The 25,216-nt window shown below is 44.1% G+C and overlaps 1 protein-coding gene across 7 annotated transcripts in view; it reads left to right on the top strand.

Moving 5' to 3' along the window:
* Positions 1 to 25,216, top strand: part of ASB3 (ankyrin repeat and SOCS box containing 3) — a 128,509-nt gene that overhangs the window by 61,387 nt on the left and 41,906 nt on the right. For all 7 annotated transcript variants that reach the window (XM_039528691.1, XM_039528692.1, XM_039528693.1 and 4 more), the window contains 2 exons: positions 15,194 to 15,306; positions 15,892 to 16,027. In XM_039528691.1, the coding sequence (XP_039384625.1) occupies positions 15,194 to 15,306; positions 15,892 to 16,027 (249 nt within the window). The remainder of the gene's footprint in view (positions 1 to 15,193; positions 15,307 to 15,891; positions 16,028 to 25,216) is intronic.

The following is a 25,216-nucleotide window of genomic DNA, read 5'->3' as shown; positions in this document are numbered from 1 at the left end:
CAGAGAAACTCTATTGGTCATTCACCATATGTTTACTATCAGACTGATGAGCATTTAAAGGCATTCTTTTATGATACCACAAAGCATGTCCTGTTAAGTTAATTTGTTGCAAAAATGGAGGGACTGGTAAATAAATATGATGGTACTACATATGAAAAAGCAAATTTTGATCATAAAATAGAACAAATTTAGGGAAGAGTCTTTCCTGAACCCTTATGCCTGCTCAAAGTTCCATTAAAATCAGTGGGGCTATATATGAGCATAAATATTAATTCATGTGGATCACACCAAATGGTTGAGGCTCAGGCAATGAAAATGACACAGAAAAATCCTTATGCAGTGTTCCTTAAATAAACTCACTCTGCATGTTAATGAAAACACTTGTGAATTAAAAATAAATCCCGCTTCTCTTTTCAAAATACATAATTTTTATTCCATGTTATAGAGTTATTTTCTTTAAAACTTTCCTTTTTAAAGATTATGCTTTCAAAATAATTCCAGTGCGCGCACACATCTGAACAACTTTTGTGTATTTAGTTGTTTGTGTATATAATGTGCTAGAGAGTTGCCATCTCTGTTGCACTGGACACTGAAATTCCTTTTGTTATGTAATCATAAGAGTCATAGAATTTAAGGCCAGAAGAGATTACTAGATCATCTAGTCTGATCTCCTATATATCAGGCCACCAATGCCCCAGCTAGCATCTGCACAATAAACTCAACAATGGACATGAGACCAAAGTAAATTAGATCCATAGAAGACACTCTATTATGTGCTACAGGGAGAAAATAGGAGGGACCCAAGTGCACCAGGTCCCTGCAATGCCAGAGAAATGATTAAAGGAGATATGCCCAACTCACCTGATCTACACTCACATGCTGCAGAGCAGTGGCTCTCAACTTTTCCAGACTACTGTACTTCTTTCAGGAGTCTGATTTGTTTTGCGTACCCCCAAGTTTCACCTCACTTAAAAACTACTTGCTTATAAAATCAGACATAAAAATGTAAAAGTGTCACAGCACGCTATTACTGAAAGACTGCTTACTTTCTCATTTTTACCATATAATTATAAAATAAATGCATTGGAATATAAATACTGTACTTACCTTTCAGGGTATAGTATATAGAGCAGAATAAATAAGTCATTATTTGTATAAAATTTTAGTGTGTACTGACTTTGTTAGTGCTTTTAGGTAGCCGGTTGTAAAACTAGGCAAATATCTATATGAGTTGATGTACCCCCTTGGAAGACCTCTGCATGCCTCCAGGGGTATGTGTACCCCTGGTTGAGAACTACTGCTGCAGAGGAAGGCAAAAAACTCCCATAGTCACTGCCAATCTGACCTGGAGGAATTCCTTCCTGACCTTACATATGACTATCAGTTAGACCCTGGGGATGTGAGCAAGAATCTGTTAGCTAAGCCTCTGAGAGAGAGAGAGAATGCTTGGTGCCACCTCAGAGCGCTGGCCCAATCCACCCAGGATCCCCTCTCCAGTCATGGCCATCCCTGATGCTTCAAAGGAAGGAGGTGAAAAAACGTCCCCAAATACATTTGGGAGGCAGGGGAGGAAATGCCGTTCTGATGCCTGCTGGTGGCCAGTTGAAACCCTGAAGCATGAGCTTTAGGAATGTTAGATAGAAATTGGAAGGGAATCCTAGGGCTGCCGAGCCCTGTCCCCTGCCATCACAAGTAATTGCACTAATACATTTATCCATCTCTGTTAAAACTAATTTAAGTTGTTTGCCCCCTCAACTCCAGTTGGGAGGCTGTTCCAGTACTTCACCCGTCTGATGGTTAGAAACCTTCTTCTAATTTCCAGCTTGAATTTGTTCTTGTGTCAACATTGACCTTTAGCTTAAATACTCTTCACCGTCCCTAGTATTTGCCCCCTAATATATTTATAGAGAGCAGTCATATCCCCTCTCAGCCTTCTTTCTGTGAGACTAAACAAGACAAGCTCTTCTAGTCTCATCTCATAAGAGAGGCCCTACATTCCCTTGATTTTCGTAGTAGCTCTTCTTTACCTGTTCCAGTTTAAATTAATCTTTTTTGAACATGGGTGACCAGAATTGTTCACAGTACTCCAAATGAGGTCTTGTACAATGGCATTAACAGTCCTCTGTCTCTACTGGACATGCTTTGCCTAATATATCCAAGGATTGCATTTGCCTCTTTAAGAGTCACTTCACATTGGTGACTCACAGTCATCCTGTGATCGACCCACCCACCTACATCTCTCTTCTCTGTTGCTTCCAGCTTGTAGTAGAAATTCTTATTATTAGACCCTAAGTGTGCAGGACCTTGGACTTTGTACTAATGAATTGCATTCCATTTTTGCCACTCCAGTCTTCTAGGTCATCCAGGTCTTCCTGTATAATATTCTGATCCTCCTTTTATTGATAATGCCTCCCAAATTTGTATCATCAGCAAATTTCATTAGCACACTCCTTATTATCATTGTTACTGAAAGCTGAGGTGAAGTGTTCATTTAGTTTTTGGGCCATACCTAGATTATGTGTAATCTCCTTCTTTCCATCAACTCAAGAACATAAGAATGGCCATACTAATGATCAGACCAATGGTCCATCTAGTTCAGTACCCTGTCTTCTGAGAGTGGCTAATGCCAGGTGCCCCAGAGGGAATGAACAGAACAGGCAATTATCCAGACTCTGGCTGTCAGAGGCTGAGGACACCCAGAGTGTGAGACTGCATCCCAGACTGTCTTTGCTAATAGCCATTGATGGACCTATCCTCCCTGAATTTACCTAATTCTTTGCTGAACCCCATTAGAGTTTTGGCCTTCACAAAACATTCCCTGGCAACGAGTTTCACAGGTTGACTGCATGTTATGTGATGAAATACTTCCTTTTGTTGTTTTATACCTGCAGCTGTTTATTACACTGCATAGCAGCCCAACCTCATCCTTCCTTATACTCTATTTATTTATATAACTTTTACAATCCTTCCCCAAAGTGATTTTGACCTAACAGGTTCTGTTTTGTCCATACTATCATTTTTTATTTCTTTACAGTTTACTGCTTTGTTGATGTACACCTCTACCCCATGAACTTTATTTTTATTCCTATCTCTCCTAAACAGTGCATACTCTTCAATACCTGTATTCCAGTCATGACTGCTATTTCACCATATTTCTGTAATCCCTAAAATTTCTGGTTTGACCTCTGGTTTCTCCATTTTGTTGCCCAGATTCCTTGCATTTGTGTACAAGTATTTCAGATGCTTCCCTCAGACGACACCCACTTTTCTGGTTTGTAATATTCTATTATCCCTTACTAATCTTCATTTAGCTGATTGATTATTTTTTTTTTTGCTCTTGTGAAATTTCCACCCCAGGCTTCAATACACAAGTCTTTCCCAACCTTCTCCCCTCATCTCCTAATTTAAATCTGTTATCAGTCATGCCAGCCTTGATCCAGAAGATTAATACCCCAGGTTACAAAGTAGAGCCCATCAGTTGAGATGTCTTCTTTCCAAAAATGCTTCCCAGTGGCTGTACAGCATATTGTACAGCATACCATTCTGCATTTTCAGATATATGGGGATTTAAATCAGTTTAGGAATATGTTTCATTATTGTATGATAAACCTTTCTCATAGCACCATCTTTGAGACATCTGGTGATCTTCTTTATTGGGTTACGTCTTCATCCACCTTCTCTAGTGACCAGAAAATCACCTAAGCTTCCATTTCTTTAAGTGTCTTACCCAGATGAGCATAGTCATCCTTGATTCATTCCATTGGGAATCTAGCAGTGTCTTTTGTGCTGACATGCAGCACAATCAGTGGGGACTGGCTTCTATTCTTCCTCACCACACCATTTTATGCCTGTTTCTCCTCCTCATTCCTTAGTGAAGCAAACCTGTTACTCAATTTAATTTCACTACCACTATCTAGTCTCTTCTGCCTTGTGCTTGTGGTTATATTCTTCCATGGATCAGCCTCCTCTTCTGGCAGAATGCCCTCTAGATCCTTTTATTTGGCAGGTTTCCACAAATCTTGAGTTGTCTGTATCACCTCCTCACTCCTCTCCTGCATCATACTTTCAAATCCCAGTCTGAATGCCATCATTGTCTAACTGCATCTCTAATCCTTGAATCTTCTCTGCCATGACCTCTACCAGATGGCATTTCATGCATAAGTAGCTTCCATCAGATATCCCCTCAAGGGTGATGAACATCCTGCAGCTTCTTCATCCAACTATCTTCTTTCTCTCCTTTCCTCTCCTCTCCTCTCCTCCTTGGGGAGCCATCATTATCTTCTCTTCCTAGACCCTATTCTTAGTAAAGAAGAAAGAGGAGGGAAAAAATCCCAAATGCCCACAGAAACTCTGTTAGATGATCGTTTGTGAATAGTAAAGCACAGGGAGAACTAATTTATGTTTGAAAGAGTACTTCAGTCTCCATTCCCATTCAATTTCTCCCCTTCATTGCTGAGGCTACCAGAACGATGCTAACCAGTTCCTGTTGTAATGGGACGGCAATATGATGTAGCTGCAAAAAGACTAATATGATTCTGGGGTGTATTCACGTGTTACATGTAAGACCGGGGAAGTAGTTGTCCTGCTCTGCTTGGCACTGGTGATGTCTCAGCTTGAGTACTATATCACACTTTAGGAAAGATGTGGACAAACTGGAGAGCGTCTCTAGAGGACAGCAACAAAAATGATAAAAGGTTTAGAAAACCTAATCTATGAGGGAAGGGTTAAAAAAATCTGAGCATCTTTAGCCTTAAGAAAGGAAGACTGAGCAGGGACCAGATAAGTCTTCAAATATGTCAATGGCTGTTATAAAGAGGATGGTGAGCAATTGTTTTCCAGGTCCACTGAAGTTAGGACAAGAAGTAATGGGCTTAATCTGCAGCGAGGGAGATTTAGGTTAGATATTAGGAAAAACTTTCTAACTAAAGGTAGTTAAGCTCTGGAATAGGCTTCCAAGTTAGGCTATGGAATCTCCATCATTGGAAGTTTCTAAAAACAGATTGGACAAACGGATTGTCTAAGTTTACTTGATCCTGCCACAGTGCAGGGGGCTGGACTTGATGACTTCTTGATGTCCCTTACAGCCCTACATTTCTTTGATTTTTTTGAATGTTTTTCTGTCAGAAAATGGACTGCATTTTTCATATATACAATTGAGCAGCTGGTAACAAGTGATCTAGGCAAGAAAGGTCAGCGCCTGTATCCTGTTATCAACTCTTGAGGTACCCATGTAATGCAAATATAGCCAAACGTTTAAAAAAATAGTGGAAAAAATATTCCTAGACAAAGTGGTAGTATGTCAAGGTTCACCTCAGAGCAGATTTTACTGGCAGATTATAAAAGCTTGAGTAGAGGGCCTTTATAATAGAAGTGCTGACTATTCATATTAAGATACCTGAGGTAATGACATAAAATAGCTGAATAAAATAATAACTAAACTTATAATAATCTGTAGTTTTGAGAATTTTCTTTAAATGCCACCAGATGTCACTGTAACCAAAGGACCTGAAAAATACTGCAGTGGATTAAAATAACTTTCATTAAGGTGTGTTCTTTTGAAGAAAAAAAAAATCAATTCATTTTGACAATGATAAATAAAGTAGATGTTTTCTTCAGAAAAATATGTATTTGTAACCTCTACTGCACATTAGATGTTTGCTCTATGCAAAAACTTGTGTGCCTAGAATTCTGTACTGAATATTTTTATGTGCTTATTACATATATGCATAAAACCCGAACATAGTAAACGGCACATACGTGAAATTAGCAATGATTGGTACCTATACCACAGAAATCATAGATCTTCTACAAATATTAAGATAAACTGTTGCGAAACAGTACAGCACTTCACTACAGCCTTGCTGACCATAGTATTTTCTCAGCAATTTTAATCAAAACCTGGTGTTCTAGATGAGACAATGTTTCTGATATATTGACTTAAAATTCTGTTTCCTGTAGTTCAACATTGGAATATAATGCATCTTTTTAGCTTTTTGCACTCTTTGGGGTATTCTCACTGAGAATTTTCCTGAACAGTGTTCCCCAGGACATGCTTTGTTTGCTCGTGTGGTCTAAACAGAGAAACCATTTTTATTTTCTTCAGTTGTCTTTTTATTTTTATTTGATACTGAAAAAATCTTAAATATTTTGACAGATTTTCTGTTTAACATTCATATGTGTGGGATATGGTGCTGTATATAGTACAGGTATCTGTGGGGCTCAGAAAAGGGAGACTTTACACACATTAAGGAGTTACAGCAACAAGGTAACTGGAGATGTGGAAGTTTGTGTTTGTGACGTGATCAGAATCTCTTTGTGTATTAGTTAATTTTGCTTTATTATATTTCTTAGATCATATAATAATTTTTTTTAAACTTGAGAGACTGACAAATATCTGTTGTCTGAGAAAGGTGGCAGTTGAATAAAGGGGAATAGAATTGTACTCAGTCAACTTAGGGATATTTTCAGGACAGGAGATTATCCCCATAAGATTTTACTGTACAGCATACCATTCTGCATTTTTAGATATGTGGGGATTTAAATCAGTTTAGGAATACGTTTAATTATTGTATGATAAATTGTGGCATTGGAGATGGCTGAACTTATCAGAAGCCAGACACTATTTAATGTACAATGGGCTTTTTAGTTTATTTGTACACTACAGTCATATTTAAAAAAGTTATAATGTCTGCAGTTCAGTTGAAGGGTTATTTTTAAATACTTCTTTGGTTCAGTGCTGGTTTAGGAAGATAAAAGATATAAATACAAACAGCAAATACATTTTGATAGTAATTGTCAAAGGCATTTTCAAAATTGTTCATTTCTCCAGTGAGGGTGGAACTTTCAAAAGCACATGGGGTAACAACTTCCATTAAATTTCCTTTAGGTGCTTTTGAAAATCCCATAGTGAATATCTGCCCATAAATATAAGTTTCAACAGTGTTTATGAGTGGGCACAGAATTCTTCAGCTTTTGTTTTTTATTTACAAAGCTTCAGAAGGGGCAGCAGAACCTATAGCTTTTCAGATAAAATAGTTACATTCTCATTCATATCCAGTTGCGTGATGGAAGGCAAGGGAGAGGAAAAATATATTAATCTCTGGGTTCTGTGTATGGCGTTTACTGATGTACATCTGCGTTGGGTTCTTGGTTTCTGTGTTTGCATTGGTTTGATCCATTCATGAGTTCCAGTCAGGTTTTTCCTTCACATAGTTGCCCCACCACTACTTCTGGATGGATTGCATGGGCAGATTTATAGTCCCTGAAACTAAGTCAATTAAAGGGCCAATTAGCACAGGAGGATTGGGTATGTATTTGGTGTGATTTATGAACATGTGAGGAACGGTTCCTTATGTGAATTCCAAAAAAGCCAGTCATTAGAGGCTGAAGGAAGGTTGGTTAGGCACATGTGGGAGCGGAGGCCTACACGCTAGTATGCATCAGTGACTGGGCCTTGTGAGCTTTATGATGCTCTCTGATGGTGCACCGGGGCAGGACTATGGGTTCCCAAATTCAGGGTCAAGTCAAAGGAAAAGAGGTGGAGGCAGTTCCCGTCTCTACAGTGAGTTTGCCAGGACGCCTAACCTTTGGGCATCTGTTGTTATTAGTTTGGTATTGATAAAGTTTTGGGCAGTTCAGGCAAATTCCTGAAGAATTTATTATGTATCTTCCTTCCCCTTTGTCCAATCAAGTGGAAATTGCTTGACTCATCTCTCAGCATGCTATGTATTATATAATTACATTATACAGTCTTCATTTTTGTCATGGATTCTGTGCTTTCCATGATTTTCAAAGAATTTCTGACTCTGAACCCTTGACACTTTGGGATTTCTGCATATGAGAAGTAGAAGCAATGGGTTGAGAAACTTTAAGTCGAGTCAAACTTTGGATTGCATGGGAAATAGGAGCTGCTCAACAACATTGTGAAGCACAAACAATCTGACCAGTGAACTCTCACTGAGAGCTTGAATTCCCATTGAGACAATGAAGTTTCTCCCTCACCTAAGTTAAAAAACAACAGCAAAAATTCAATTCTGATATGACAAACTATTGTTCAAATCTATTTGCTGTTACCACAGCATAAGCATAATTCTTTGTTGACTAATATGAACCATTAAAGTTGTCAAGGCTGATTCCCCACTCTGGCACTTTGAGTGCAGAAGGTGGGGACCCGCAAGGATTCTAAAAATTAATACCGGACACTCCAGGCTTGTATTAAATTCCCAAGGTTACAGCTTTTCTCTGACCTTGGTTGAAAGAAAGAAAGAAAAAAGAAAGAAAATACATTTGAAAACTCAGGCTACTGCTAGATTTAAAAAACACACTTACACTAATTAAGCATCAAGAAAACCCTTTTTGAGTTCCAGCTAAAGATTACAAGCAAAACAAAAGCATTTGGGGTTAGCACAGAGGAGTCCACAAGCCATAAAAATTTTTTTAAAAATATAAACCTAGTTGCGTTTTCCTAGACATTTCCCGATCTACTTACATATCTGGGGGTTTCAAGTGAGTAGTTTCTAGGTATGATTCAGATGATTTTTCATACCTGGCCCCAACCGGCTTACAACATAGTTCCAGCCCTGGCTCTGCTTCTCCCCGAGAACAACAACAGAACAGACAAAGGGGACGTTTTTTCCCAATTTAAAAAAGTTCTAGCCTTCCCATTGGCTCTTTTGGTCAGGTGCCCACTCCCTTCCTTTTACCTATGCAGGTAAACCCTTTACAGGTAAAGCAAGTAGAGAACAACTACTAAGAGAGATTTTATAGCTAGCTGGATGGCTGGATGCCCATAAAAGGGAACTACCCGCCCCTTTCATTTATCACAAAAGTGTTATAGGATATGGAACCCTTTTGCCTGTGGGATTTTTCATCTTTTAATTATATTTTTTATGATATTGTGCTCTTCACAATGACCAGTCAATGGCTTTTCCTAAAAATTACCATGATTGAACAGCTGTAACAACTTGCACTTCTGCATGTAGACAATCTGGAAGTACTTTATAGACTCTTTTCTGTAGCACAATTCTGAGGCATAGGTAACTATTGTACCCATTTTATAGGTAAGTAAGCTGGGTCACAGAGACAGTAGTGATTATCTGTCCATCAGCACACCTTTGTCAATGGCTTAATGAGGGAAGTCTCTCTTTATACCTGTAATATTTGCAGAAGGAATACAGAAAATGACTGATCGGAAACAAATAATTTATTTAGCAATGATCTAGTGTGAAAACCACTTTTAGTGCACTTTGTTTTCTAGATACTCTAAAATACAGTATATTCTGTTACAGTTTTAGCTCATCTGTGTGTTTTCTCACTAGTCTTGTGTGGTTTTACAGAATTAATATTCCATTGTTGTTTTTATATGATAATGATATGTATTTATTTATCCACCTACTTATGGTTGTAAATCTACAAAGTAATTATGATAGACTCAGAGCGGTTTTTACTAATCCAGGTAACAACCAGTTAGAGAAGCTGAAGAACTGAGGCAAAGTCCAAAGAACTCTGATCCTCACCAACCTTTGTTTCATTGGGTATACTCAGCACTAGGGTAGGGAAATGAGCAGAGTTGCTCTGCTTTGTGTTGGTGACTGACACCCAGAAAAAAAATATGGAAAAAATCTTCAGCCAGTAATAGAGAGTCAGTTTGTCTATCATAAGTAGGGTTTTCCAATGCTTAGATTTACTAATGAAAGGGAGTAGTAGTTAGAGGGGCTAAAATCCATGTTTCCAAGAAGACAGTAGCTAAACACCCAATTCACTGGGGCCAGAATTTCACCCAGTTGTATGCAGAGGGCACCTGAATATAGGCATGTATAGAAAAGGATGGTGATAGAGTCACAGAGGTGTGTAGCCTTGAGTTTCTCCATCCTGTGAGTCCCCAAGTTCTTCCCTTGAGAAGAACAATATGTAGGAAACTGAGTTTTCCCTTTGTTTATCTGCCCTTTTATACCACCTCTTATGAGTTTTTCTTCAGGAGAGGTGATCTGAGCTAACAGAGTGGGACGGACAAGAAAAGATAAAGGGGTGAGTCCTCCCAATGGGAAAGCGGTGGGAAATCAGCAGTAGCTAATCACTGGGGGAAGATGAAGTTGTTATTTGTTAACAACTGGCATAAAAGGGCATCAGACATTGCAACAGAGGACTTGGGATTTGTAGGTTCAGGAAACCATTACAGCTACCACTTGGCAGGCAGAGGTGAATTTGTAGATAGATGGCCTGCAACTTGTCCACTTGCTGCAGAAGTTCGTCAACATGCTCACTAAAAACAGGCTGGTGCTTTGCCTTTTTTTGTTTGCTTCTACTCAGGATAGGTAGGCTTTGAATAATAACCAAATAATAGCATGTAAGAATTTTTCCTTTTCATCTCTAAGTTCTGTTGCTGTATCACAAGAATTCGTTGGTAATATGAATGTTAAAGAGAAATTATATATTTTCAGGTCATGGTTATTTTGTCAAAAATACATTAAAGTTAGCTAGGATGTTGCCACAAAGATTTAATAGTACAAAATGTAGTGATGTGTCATTGATGATAAAAATCCATAAATAGTATAACCAGAGTGCTTTATCTCTAGAGTAACATCATTATGTCTAAGAAAAATTGTCCTAAAATTGACAACCTATTAAATTCATTATTTTCAATACTATGGTGATCTATTGATGAACAGATTGGTTTGTAGGATAGTAACCCATTAAGTGATCTAAAGGCAAGTTTTTGTGTGAGTAAAAGGAGAGCAAAATTTTGAGGCAAGTAACTTACAATCATATTTACATTACCCTTTGATTTATTTTCCTTCTGTCTTTGTCATCCCCTTCTTTGACACAGCTTTCTGTTACTTAGTACCTTTTTTCTATTCAGGTTAGGCTGTAAACCGCAGGGGAAAATAGTGCTGTTTTTCCAGTAGGAAACATTTTCCTAGTGTTTCTTAGTGAGTGGCAAGGATTCTGCATTCATACTGAGTGAGAGAGACTAGGATCACATTATTATAGTCTGTCTCACTCTCTTCAAGCTCGATAGAGCACTTTTATTATTATTATTGATTATTACTTTTATTATCATAGCAAAATTAGCCAGTCAGCAATGGGTGCAACAAAAATGGTGCTGAACATAATTTAACTGCAAGTGTAGCCAAGGAATTCAGAACCAGCCCAGAATCTGTGCCTAAAAGCAACCCAACTCACTTTCAGAAATGAAGCTGAAAAGGGTTTGTCCTTGGTGCGTTTGCATTTAAACTGTGTTGAGCACCAGTTTAGTTTCACTTGTTAGTGAATTCTTTCCTGGGTGCTGGCTGGTGAGTCTTGTCCACATGCTCAGGGTTTAACTGATCGCCATATTTGGGGTCGGGAAGGAATTTTCCTCCAGGAAAGATTGGCAGAGGTCCTGGAGGTTTTTCGGGGCATGGGTCACTTGCTGGAGGATTCTCTGCACCTTGAAGTCTTTAAACCGTGATTTGAGGACTTCAATAACTCAGACATAGGTTAGGGGTTTGTTACAGGAGTGGGTGGGTGAGATTCTGTGGCCAGCATTGTGCAGGAGGTCAGACTAGATGACCCTAATGATCCCTTTTGACCTTAAGTCTATGAATCTATGACACCTGTTGTCAGTAACAGGATATTTGCTCGTGTAGACAAGGATCTTAGGCAAGAAGCAGCACTATGTTCTTATATTGTTTTGAGTGCTGATTGTCCTTTGGACCTATGTTGAACAAAGAAGGAAGGTATTGTTTGTCAGGTGGACAGACAACCAGCTTGTTCTTCCCTGTATTCTCTATAATGCTTACTTTAAATATAACTTGCAAATATGTAACCAAAAATGAGCTAAATGTATTTTTATGTTCTGAATGGCTCAGATAGCTAAGGGAGGCCTTTGGCGTGTAATTAACTCTAAACAGACTTTATCTTTTATTTCAGTATCCTCAAAGTCAAGCTGGCCAGCTCCTGCCACACTTAACATTGCATCTGCTATGGTGCCTTGTTGGGGAAAATAGTGCTGTCCCAGGGGCTCATGTAAGTGTAATTGTTTATTATATAGCATGGTTTACAAAGTGTTCTGTTTTGTGTTGTTTTATATTTCAAAGGGTATAAAAATAATATGAAAGACACCATAAAACTGTGCTATATAATGAAAGGAAAAAAAACCACTTACCTGAGCTATCGTGAGTTAGTTCCATGCCACAGCATGGTTCTTCAAAGCTTCTGAAATTAAGGCATGCATTGTTTGAGTGTCTGGCGGCTGAAAGAGGGGTCAGCTGGTGTGGCTTTGCAGAGGCTGAAATGAGGTGAAGAGTGCACTTCTTTATACAATCTATGTAGAGTTTTCAGAACATAACAATATATGTAGCTGTGCGTGTTAAGAAAATATTCTCAGCTCACTTTTTAAATTCTACCTCTATACTCCTTAACATGTACATGCCATTAGAGAGAATTTCAATTGAACTCCACAATTTAAGATGTTTCTATAATTGTGTAAGTTACCATAAGTAAAATATAACAACTGTCTGTCTGTGGTCTAAAGAACTCTGAAGTAGGGGTCTGTCACTGAGAGTAGAGCAACTTTTTTGGTTTGTAAGGAAGCTAGGATGGGGAGAAGACAGATTCATATGGACAAAGGTCACTGTGAGGCCCTCTGATGTAGCCAATACACTGGCCTGCTCCCTGCAGATATATGAAAAGCTATTCTATTTTAAATAGAACTCCTATGTGAATAAGTGGAAGTTTTTAGCGTCTAGAATTGTCCAAGTGAGTTGGGTTGGAGAGAGTAAAAAACAAAAATAAAGAAAATAAAAAAAGAAATACTGTGTATAGGAGAAAACTTTCAAGAACCATTCATCTCTCTGAATGTGACCCCCTGTAATGCCATCAAAGACAGTGAGACTTATGGTGATAGCCTGGCCACAGTAGCTGTGCACAGAGGGCTGCTTTAACTTTTGCACATATTCAATTTTTCAAAGATATAAAAACATTTTAGACAAGATAGTATCAACAGCTTGCTCCAGAGGCCAAGCTCTTTCCTGCTTCCCTCAACTGGAAATGCATAACCTCATATCTCTACCAAAATGTTAAAATGTGCAACACATTCAAGGAGGCAGAATCATAAATTTTCCTTATTTGCCTCTGAGAAGTACATGTCATCAATTTTAATGAACAGCTGAGGTATATGGATATTAAAAAAAAAATGGAGAAGAACCTCTCACTTTGCTGTTTTTGCCTTCTAGTTCAACAGTTTTGCTCTTAAAGCCAAACAGTTTTTATTTCAATATAGTGTAAGAAAGTGCTCTGAAGTTTTGGTTTTCCGTAAGTACAGTTTATATGTAATATCAAAATTTGGTAAACAGACCTCTCAGTAATGTTCCTATTGGCCTTACCTGGCCAATGGCAATCAGATTTCCAGCTGCTGTAACCAAGCTCAGGAGAAAGACAATGCACAAAGCATTGGGTCTTAAGCAGCGGAGTTTTGACTGTAAACAAGGGTAGTTTACTAACTTGTTTTCAGCACCAGGTGAACTGTGAGACACGTGACTATTCCATATAGTGGCACAGGTTGGTGGCTGGATAAGTAAATAAGTGGCTATTTTCAGTCTGCCGTGTTTTTTTCTTGAGGTGAGCCTCTTGTCTGATGGGAGGGGTAATGGGGTTCTAGGTTAGCATGTTGTCAGCTAGTTCCAAGGTCAGTGGATAGTAGAGGTCTCTGAAAAGGTATGTTTGAGTTAATATAGAGGCATACAAGTGTTAATATGCTCCTTTTTGGTTAGAGACTCTTTATACCAAAGACCAGTTTTAAGTATCCTGTAAGGTTTAGACCAGGGGTCTCAAAGTCCTGGCCTGCGGGCCATCTGCAGCCCGAGAACCTTCTCACTGTGGCCCAGGGAGGAGAGACGCATGCAGCCACGCTGCCAGTTCTGTCTGCTGCAGGCGCCGCCCCACGCAGCTCCCATATGTACAATTTTTGTTGTGTTTTTAAGTTAAAAATTATTGAGGAAGAGGAGAAATTCAGATTACTAGCAGATGTTTCCTTTAATTATGGTTTCCATAGACCTCCACTGCTGGAGAAAAAGATGTTCAGCGAAACTAACATTGGAACTTTTGTTCCTTGTGAATCCACGTTATCAGATTGATAGTACTTTATCTTCATTATGAATGTACTGACTATCATATTCTTAAAAGATAGTTATCAATGTCTCCATCTTGGAGCTTATCATAGAATCACAGACTTTAAGGTCAGAAGGGACCATTATGATCATCTAGTCTGACCTCCTGCACAACGCAGGTGACAGAATCTCACCCACCCATTCCTGTATCAAACCCCTAAACTATGTCTGAGCTATTAAAGTCCTCAAATCATGGTTTAAAGACTTCAAGGTGCAGAGAATCCTCCAGTAAGTGACCCGTGCCCCATGCTGAAGAGGAAGGCAAAAACCCCTCAGGGCCTCTTCCAAGCTGCCCTGGAGGAAAATTCCTTCCCAGCCCCAAGTATGGTGATCAGCTAAACCTTGGAGCATGTGGGCAAGACTCACCAACCAGACAGCCAGGAAAGAATTTTCTTTAGTAACTCAGATACCACCCCATCTAACATCTCATCACAGGCCATTTGGCATATTTACCGCTAATAGTCAAAGATCAATTAATTGCCAGAATTAGTCTATCCCATCATACCATCCCTCCAAAAAACTTATCAAGCTTACTCAAAGCCAGATATGTCTTTTGCCCCCACTGCTCCCCTTGGAAGGCTGTTCCAGAACTTCACTCCTCTGATGGCTAGAAACCTTCATCTGATTTCAAGTCTAAATTTCCTGATGGCCAGTTTATATCCATTTGTTCTTGTGTTCACATTGGTACTGAGCTTAAATAATTCCTCTCCCTTCCTGGTATTTATTCCTCTGATATATTTATAGAGAGCAATCATATCTTCCCTCAGCCTTCTTTTGGTTAGGCTAAATGTTTTGCTTCACAAGGAAGCAACACTAGATATAATTTCTCTTTCGTATGCAGAGCCTTAGAGAGTAGATTTTGTGTTTGGGTTTAGATCTGTAATCAAAGCTGCACAAACAAAGTGAATTAGTTTTGATGTCTGTTGTGGGGCTGTAAAACAGTTCTGACTACTGAGGTGAAAATTTGATGACTAAACCAATGAGCTGACCAGTTGCTTCAATTCTGCCTCTTTGGTAAGAGTAATTTTTTACTCCTCTGTTTGAAGCTGTAGAAAATGGACATCTAGAAATTATAAAGCTTCTACTCCAACACGGAGCAAATATTAATGGATCCCATTCTTGGTCTGGATGGAATTCTTTGCACCAAGCTTCTTTTCAGGTAACCTATACATTTATTATTTCATTTCCATGTAAATAGTGTGTTTTACCCTTTAAAAATGACAGGTTGTACAGTTTTTGCTTCCTACTCTGATGATTTATGATTGTTAGGCCGGGCAGAAAAGGCAGTCTAAATGCTAATGATCATTCTGAATATGTCATCGTATGCTACAGCAGCGATAGAAGGTGTTAGGCAGCAATGATTATTTAAATATTAAAAGTACTGCATGTACTTAAGAAGTGATCCGATATAATATTTGGGAAGTAAATCTGTTATAAGATACACTTAATTTTTTGGGGAAGACTTTGAGGCCAACCTGGTCTCTTCTGAATTTTTTTTTTATCCAGCAGAAAAATTTATCAGACTTATAGTTCCAATATGCTAATTTAATTCTATTTATATTTATTGGGCTGGGTAAATGTGCAAGATGAAATTAAACCTATCTGATGATTCTGCCACGGACTTTCTGAATACCACAGAATATTGAATGTACTCTATATATCTACACAGAGTAAGAATGAAAAAGTAGGGTCATATCAATTCCACTTCTCTTTTTCTAACAAAACAAAAATGTATTTATTTCAGGGACATACTGAAATAATAAAATTGCTTCTTGAAAAAGGAGCAAACAAGGAATGTGTGGATGACTTTGGAATCACACCTCTGTTCATTGCTGCTCAGTATGGGAAGCTGGAGAGTTTACGAGTACTTATATCACATGGTAATTTTCACCTTTCATTTAGCATTAGTAATATTTTTATAATGTTAGTGAAACATCAGCTATGAACTGGTATATGAAATTTTCACATGAAAAGTATCATATGAAAGTATCTTGCCTTGCTTTCCCTTGAATCAGACCAAGAAACAGGAAATAAAACGTAAGTGCTTGTCTACAGTTGAAATGCTACAGTGACATAGGTAATCCACCTCCCCGAAGGGCAGTAGCTAGGTCGATGGAAGAATTCTTGGATTGACTTTGCTCTATGTGCACCGGGAATTAGGATTTTTTTTACACACCTGACCGACTTAGTTGGGTCAACCTGACTGTTTAGTTAGACCAGGCCTAAATAAAGACCTAACCTAGGTAAAGATTAAGGGTCTGATCGTGGAACCCTTAATCACACTGAGCAGACCTTTACTACATGGGAAGTCCAATTCATTTCTATGGATTACTGCAGGAGCAATATACTACTCAGCGTGATAAAGGGTATCACAATCGGATCCTAAAGTTACAGTAATAATTTCTTCAGAATCTCAGACCAACAGACCTTGGTGTGCATCTCTGAATAGTATGCTCTCACTAACCTTCCCACACAATCAAATAAAAATTAAACAGTCATAACTATTAAACGGATGAGCACCCTAAACTTGGCCAAAACCTCACACACAGGTCAACAAATCTAGCATCTCAATACTTGTGGGGCAAAGTAATTTCTAACAAAATATTAACTAAATCTTTGAAGTTTCTCCACAACGTCTATCATTTATTGGGTATTGCCCTATTCTACTGCACAGTGTGACAAGTGCTTCCCAGTCACATACAAAGTCTTTCTCTCATTTTACAGTAGGAGTAAGAAACCTAATGTAAAGTTCATCTGTAAAGGTGTAAATAAAAGTAACGATGCTGTGGTTTATATTTCTGTTTATTAAGTATCTTCTCCTATCAATGTATAATGCACTGCTATACCAGAATTCAAGCCCAACAATCTGCCAGCATAGCAGAATTATTGGCATGTTGAATGATGGGAATGTCTTCCTTTGAATGGAAGAAAGTGGTTCAGCTCTCCAGTGTGTAATGTTATTTTAGATTTTGTTTAATTTATTAGCTACTAATTACTTGCACTGTGCTGAGGATTGCATATTTTTGCTGTATTTGTGATTAACTTAAAATTAATGTTTTACATCATTCATTCACTCTGTAACCTCATCAGGGTTTCAAGTGACCCTAAAGGAGAATTTTAAGGGACTAGCATTTGACATCAGTGTTTTCTTCCTGTCAGATTTAAATGAAAACCAAAAATACTTTGAGAACTTTAGTTCTAATCACTTTAGTGTATGAGCAATTTGAAAACACATAGCAGGTTAGTAAAGTAAATATGATTCTTCTTCGAGTGCTTGCTCATGTTGATTTCATTGTAGATGTGCACGTGCACCCACATGTGCAGCAGTTGTTGGAGACTTTTGCCTTAGTGGTGCCTTTAGGGCCGGCTGTGGTGCCCTCTGGATTGCCATGTTCATGCGTTGGTATATCTGGCGCCGCCGGTCCTGTGCCCTTTCAGTTCCTTCTTACTGCCCGTGGTGGTCAGTCGGAGCGCCTCAGTCCCTTGCTTCACAAGCGGTCAGTGGTTTCTCTTCTATCTTAGCCTTGTGCTTCTAGCTGTAAATAGTTTAATCATTTGTTAGTTACTTAAGTACCCATTAAGTGTTTAGTTAGATAGTGTCCCGCAGGGACTTTGCCCCAGTTTCCGGGTTTCAAGCCCTGCTCTTTGTGCCTGGTTGTGACTCGCAAAAGGGCTCACCCCTGGGGAGTTCCTCCCCCCGAAAGGACTTGCCACTGACTCCAGGGAGTGGTAAAGGGCCCAAGCCGACAGCGCAGTTGACGCGCTCTTAGCCCCCGGCACCTAGAGAACTAAGATCGCCTCTGTTCCAGCTGTCACTGCGTGTGGCAATGGAACCGGCTAAGGCTCCCCATGAGGGCAAGCCCGCCAGCAAGGCCTCACACAAAACAAGTGAGCGCCACCAGACCCCGGAGCCAAGACAGAGCCCTAGGTCGCCATGTTCTTAATCTCTGCATCAGCCCAGGTCTCCGTCTCACCGCTACGAGTCATCAGCTCCGCGCTACCGATCCCTGGCTTCGCGCCGGAGCTTGCCTAGGCGTCGATCTCCCCAGCACTGGTCTTTGTCATGTCGTTGGTTGCTGTTGCTGAGACCTCGAGGTTCTTCTTCGAGTGATTGCTCATATGCATTCCAGTTAGGTGTGCGTGCGCCGCGTGCACGTTCGTCGCAAGATTTTTACCCTAGCAACACTCGGTGGGTCGGCTGGGCGCCCCCTGGAGTGGCACCGCTATAGCGCCGAATATATACCCCTGCCGACCCATCCGCTCCTCCGTTCCTTCTTACCGCCCGTGTCGGTCGTTGGAACAGTGGAGCGCGGCTTAGCTGACCTCCACTTCCCTAGCTACTCGTAGTTTCTCTCATTAATTCTTGTATATATAGTTCAGATTTATATAGTTGTAGTTAACTTTATTCATTTGTAGTATAGTTAGTGTATATAGTTCACAGGGGTTCGGGGATTATCCTCTTCCCCGCACCCGGTGCCGGGTACTATGCCCGGTTCACAGGGTTTCAACCCATGCTCGGCCGGCCACAAGCCGATGCCGACAAGAGATCCTCTCCTAAGTGCCTCGAGGAATCTCACCTCACAGATAAGTGCTGCATTTGTAAGGCCTTTAAGCCGAGAACAATAGGGGAGCGAGACTTTCGTCTCAAGCAGCTCCTGAGGGAGGCAGCTCTTACTCCTCCGCTCTCGGCACCGAGCGCTGGTCAGTCTTCAAGAAGCGCTCCCTCGGCACTGGATCACCAGTACCGCCAAGGCCTCTCAGCACCGGCCGTCGCCGGCACCGACGTACGCTCGGCACGGGTCCTTCTCCTGGAGGATGAAGAGGCACAAGACTCCTGCTGCGTCCGAGCCGCCTGCTCCGCAGCCCGAGCGCTATACTAAGTCAGACCGCTCGGCACCGATACCTGCCGTGGCACCGACAATATCGGCACCGTCGACTCCGGCCACGCAAGAGCCGTCGAGTCCGGTGCCGGAAAGCTCCCCGGTACGAGCCGTGGTTGAGCTCAATTAAGCTGCGTCAGAGCCGCCTGCTCCGCAGCCTGAGTGCTATACTAAGTCGGACCGCCCGGCTCTGATACCTGCCGCGGCACCGACAATATCCGCACCGTCGACTCCGGCCACGCAAGACCGGCGAGTACGGTACCTGAACGCTCCCCGGTGCGAGCCGTGGTTGAGCTCACTATTCCCTCCACGCCGGAGACATTTCCATGTCGAGGGAGTTGATGGCAATGACAGCGCCTGCGCTGCCTCAACCCCCGGCACTGCCGGTGCGGGTTATATAGTCGATCGGCAAGCCTGCCTTGATCAGACCACCTGGCGTCGGCACCGCAGAGTGGCACCGTTCACGATCGCGGTCCCGCAGATGTTCTCGGTCCCGTCGCCAATCCAGGTGCTGACGCCGCTCGCAGTCCCGGCACCGTTCTCCATTTCGGTACCGGTCGTACTCGCAGCACCGATCAGCGTCCCGTTCGCTGGCCCGGTACATTCGGCGCCGATCCAGCTCCCGACACTGCTCCAGGCACTGGACTCCCGTCGCCACTCCCGACATCGAGCCTCGAGATCTCGGTCGACCTCCCGGCACCGCTCCGGTCGCAGGTCCCGTTCTCGCTCCCGGTACCGGTATGCCTTCCGGTACCGATCCCCGGTGCCGCATCGAGACTCTGCCCAGGGCTTTTTAGCTCCTCCATGGCCATCCAGACATGCATCAGTGTCGTCCTGCGCAGGCAGTTTATATGCACAGGACTGTGATTTGGATGTGCACACCAGAGTCTTCCAGGTGCCCCAGGCCCAGGACTCTGACCCCATCAATGGTCACCCTGTACATCTTGGGCGTGCCATCAGGCCAAAGGCCTACCTGTGATCCCATCTCACTCTGTTCTTCTCAGAGCACTGGGTGCCAGAGGCGACAGTTAGCGGCCCCCCTCCGACCGGTACGGAGGAAGCCCCGGTTCAGCCACCGGACTCCCACTTCCCACTGGATCAGGAGGTCGTCCAGGAGCGCAAGCCCACACAGGACCCGCTTGTCCCCGGCCTTTCTTCTTCCTCCTCCCCAGATGAGGCGGTGGCAGGAGAATACTCCTCGGGACCTCCTCTAATCGACTTGGGGGCCCATCAGGACCTCCTGAGATGGGTGGCACTCAATATGAATCTCCAAGTGGAGGAAGTCTCGGAGATACGGGATCCGGTCGTAGATATTCTGTCGGCTGACGCCCCCACTAGAGTGGCCCTACCGTTCATTCCAACGATCAAGGCCAATGTGGATACCATCTGACAGTCTCAAGCTACTATCCCGCCCGCGGGCATGGGAGTTGAACGCATGTACATGGTATCCTCTAGGGGCTACGGGTACCTATATGTACATCTTCCTCCCCTGCTCCCTTGTCGTCCAGTACGTCAATGAGACGGAACGCCATGGCCAGCAGGCACCAGCCCCTAAATCCAAGGAGGCTAGGCGAATGGACTTACTGGGCTGTAAGATGTACTCGGCAGGGCCCTTCAACTTCGCGTAGCAAACCAGCAAGCCCTGCTTGGCCGCTACTATGGGCGGCGGTGGGCAAATGTATGGAGTCGGTTCCTCAGAACTCCCGTCAAGAGTTTGCTGCCCTCCTGGAAAAAGGGAAGAAGGTGGCGAGAGCTTCCCTCCAGGCCTCGTTGGATATAGCTGACTCCGCAGCCACGACTCTGGCCTCGGGTGTTGCCACGAGGTGCATTTCATGGCTCCAGTTATCGAGCCTTCCCTCGCAGCTGCTGCACACTATACAGGACTTGCCCTTCAATGGCAAAGGCCTGTTCTCCCAAAAAAAAAAAAAAAAACCCTGACCCTAGGCTGCAAAGCCTAAAGGACAGCAAGGTCACTATGCGCTCCCTCTCGGCATGCACACGCCAGAGACTCAGCGCCGACCTTTCCGCCCCCAGCCTCACTGCCCTTACCCTGCGCCTAGACAAAGGCAGGACTTTGCCAGCAGGTGTCGCTGAGGCAGTCGTAGGCGTCAGTCAGGACCCTGAAGGGGCCAAAATCAGGGTCCTTCTAATCACCAATGGGGCAAAAGCCTATCCATCCTCGTCCCTCTTAGGGACCCCTCTCACGAGCAATTCCTCTTGCAAGAGGGGCGGACGCTCCTGACCATCGGAGCTATAGAGGAGGTACCAAAGGACGAAAGGGACAAAGGGTTCTACTCCCACTAATTCCTAATCCCCAAGGCGAAGGGAGGTCTCAGACATATCCTCGACCTGCGGGAACTCAACAAGTTCATGATACACCTGAAGTTCCGCATGGTATCCATGGGGACCGTCATCCCATCCTTGGATCCCGGAGACTGGTATGCTGCCCTCGATATGAAGGGCGCGTATTTTCACGTCGCCATTTATCCTCCACACAGAAGGTACCTCCGGTTTGTGGCCAGCCATCATCATTTCCAGTTTACGGTCCTCCCGGTTGGCCTCTATACAGCCCCAAGTGTATTCAAAGTGCATGGCTGTAGTCGCCGCCTCTCTCCACCACCGTCGGATACACGTTCTCCGTCTCTAGACGATTGGCTCATTCGAGGGACCTCCGGGGCCCAAGTTACCAGTCATGTGGGTGTCGACAAGGACCTATTCCTGCATCTAGGCCTGATGATCCATATAGAGAAATCCACTCTGATTCCCACACAGGGAATAGAATTCATTGGGGCCATCCTGGACTCCAGTCTCGCCAGAGCCTGCTTACCTCAGCCTCGGTTTCACGTGATGGTAACAATTATACAAGGTCTACGGACCTTTCTGACAACTTTGGCTCGCACTTGCCTAGGTCTACTGGGTCACATGGCTGCCTACACGTTCGTAACCAAACATGCCAGGCTTCGCCTCCGTCCACTTCAATTGTGGCTCATCTCGGTGTACCACCCGGGCAGAGACAGCATAGTCATGGTCGCCTCGGTCCCCACGAGCGTCCTAGGCTCCCCCAACTGGGGGTCGACGCCCTCCCTGGTGTGTGCAGGGATGCTGTTCCATCCACCTCACCCCTCGGTGTCCCTCATGACGGACGCCCCATCTCTCGGCTGGGGGGCTCACCTGGGTCAGTTTCGCACTCAAGGCCTTCGGTCGGCTCAAGAGCTGGCCTTGCACGTCGATGTGCGGGAGCTGAGAGCAGTCTGCCTTGTGTACCAGGTGTTTCAGCAGCACTTGCAAGGCCGTTGTGTCTCGGTGTTCACAGACAACACAACGGCCATGTGTTACATAAACAAGCACGGAGGAGCACGGTCCTCCCCTCTTTGCAGGGAGCTATCCAACTCCGGGACTTCTGCACAGCCCACTCGATAGACCTGGTAGTGTCCTTTCTCCCAGGGGTTCGGATCACTCTGGCAGATCGCCACAGCAGATCCTTCCGGTCTCTCAAGTGGTTGATTCCTCTGGACGTTATCCATTCCATTTTCCGGAATTGGGGCTTTCCCTGCATAGTCCTCTTCGCTCTCGCGAGAACAGAAAGAGAGAGAAGTTCTGCTCATTCCAAGGCCTCTCCCCGGGCTTGATCTTGGAGGCTTTTCTGATGCCGTGGACGAGCCATCTGCTGTATGCTTTTCCACCGTTCCCGCTGGTTCACAGGGTCCTGCTAAAACTCTGCAGGGACAGAGCGCACCTGATCATCGATGCGCGTGAGCCAGAGCAGCAGCACTGGTACATGTTGTGTAGCTAGACCTGCCAACAGCCCCCCCCCCCCCTGCCCCCACCCTGCCACCCGCGCAGGATCATGGCAAACTCACCCACACACCCCCACTCCCCCTGCCTCACAGCAGGGCTGCTGGCTGCTGCAACCGATCCGAGTTCCGTGTTTCGTTGTTCTCGGTTTTTCCTGGGTGGGTGGTGGTGGGAGGAAACCTTCCACGCTAACCTATCTGGCCAAAAGTTTCTCTTTCTGCTGCTCTGAACAACACAATGTTTCTGTCACACAGTTTCGATCATTCCATCTTGGACTACCTCTGGTCTCTCAAACAGCAGCGCCTGGCACGGTCATCATTAAGGGTACACTTGGCACCCATCTCTACTTCCACCCAGGGGAGAGTGGCCGCACCGTATTCTCACACCCTGTGGTTTCTAGGTTCCTCAAGGGCTTGGAGCGTTTATACCCCCAAGTTCGCCGCCCCACCAAAACCTGGGTCTTCAACCTGGTTCTAACCAGTCTTATGACTGCCCCATTCGAGCCACTGGCAACCTGCTCGCTGCTATACCTGTCCTGAAAGACAGTTTTTCCTTGTAGCCTTTGCATCGGCCAGACAAGTCTCCGAGCTTCAGGCTCTCACGGTGGACCCATGGTATACTGTGTTTCTCAAGGGCACGGTGCAGTTGTGACCACGTCCGGCCTTCCTCCCCAAGGTGCTGTCGACCTTTCATATCAACCAGGATATCTTCCTTCCGGTCTTCTTTCCGAAGCTACACTCATCGCGAGAGGAGCACATTTGCCCTCCCTAGACGTCCATAGGGCGCTCGCATTCTATCTCGAGCAGACAGAGCCCTTTCGTAACGCCCCAACTCTTCGTCGTACTGGTGGACCGGACGAAGGGCCTACCTGTCTCCTCCCAGAGGATTTCATCTTGGGTGACGTCGTGCATCCGCACCTCCTGTGACTTGGCCCATGTTCCATCGAGCCACCTTACTGCACATTCCACCAGGGCTCAGGCTTCTTCTGCTGCCTTCCTGGCTCACTTACCCTTCCAGGGGTAAGTTTAGGGACCCCTCTCACGAGCAATTCCTCTTGCAAGAGGGGCGGACGCTCCTCACCATCGGAGCTATAGAGAAGGTACCAAAGGACGAAAGGGACAAAGGGTTCTACTCCCACTAATTCCTAATCCCCAAGGCGAAGGGAGGTCTCAGACGTATCCTAGACCTGCGGGAACTCAACAAGTTCATGATACACTTGAAGTTCCGCATGGTATCCATGGGGACCGTCATGGATACCATGGATACATACCACCAGGGGATATGTCGTGCAACTACCTGGTCCTCGGCCCACAACTTTGCCTCATTGGTTCAACAGTCCAGAGATGATGCAGCCTTTGGCTCAGCAGTTTTGCATTCTGCAACATCTCACTCCAACCCCACCGCCTACGTAAGGCTTGGGAATCACCTAACTGGAATGCATATGAGCAATCACTCGAAGAAGAAAAGATGGTTACTCACCGTTGTAACTGTTGTTCTTCGAGATGTGTTGCTCATATCCATTACAGACCCGCCCTCCTTCCCCACTGTCGGAGTAGCCGGCAAGAAGGAACTGAGGAGCGGATGGGTCGGCAGGGGTATATATTCAGCGCTATAGCGGCGCCACTCCAGGGGGTGCCCAGCCGACCCACTGAGTGTTGCTAGGGTAAAAATCTTCCGACGAATGTGCACGCGGCGCGCGCACACCTAACTGGAATGGATATGAGCAACACATCTCGAAGAACAACAGTTACAACGGTGAGTAGCCGTCTTTTGCTCCCTGGCACGGTGCCGCTCGCCCTACTCCTGGCACCAGTCGGACCATTCCCAGCACCGGTCACTGGTGGCGACAGTGAGCCACCAGACCCAAGCATCCACAGCCCCACCTTGTTCGCTGATCTGGCAGCAGGGCCAGTGGCTGACCCAATGGCCTTATTGGAATGTCTGGGACATTCCCATCATGCCATTGCTCCACTCTCGCCAGCCCTCAGTCACCGCGTCAGACAGGCCAAAGTTGGCACCCACGGCAATGATGGCACCGGGTGTGGTGCAGGACACTCTGGCAGCTGCTGTGGGTGAGGAGCCGGCCACCCTCTCTGATAGGTGAAGACACCTCCAGACCACCCCCGGTTGTCCAATCAACCTCCTCCTCTCCGGACAAGGTGGTGGCGTGCCCCTCCAGACCTATCCCTCCAGATGATTTTAGGGAACATCAGGCGCTGCTCCAGTTCGCCTGGCCTGGCAGACTTTCTTGCCCCACCTGGAAGTCAAGGTGGTGCAGATCCTGATGGACAATAGTGCCACAATGTATTACATCACCAGGCAGGGTGGCACCAGGTCTTGGACCTTTGTCAGGAAGCGCTCAGCCCCTGGGACTTTTGTGTGGGCATGCTATTC

This window comes from Mauremys reevesii, linkage group 3 (genome assembly GCF_016161935.1).
Source record: "Mauremys reevesii isolate NIE-2019 linkage group 3, ASM1616193v1, whole genome shotgun sequence".
Taxonomy (NCBI): domain Eukaryota; kingdom Metazoa; phylum Chordata; order Testudines; family Geoemydidae; genus Mauremys; species Mauremys reevesii.
This window is presented reverse-complemented; position numbering and strand designations above follow the sequence as displayed.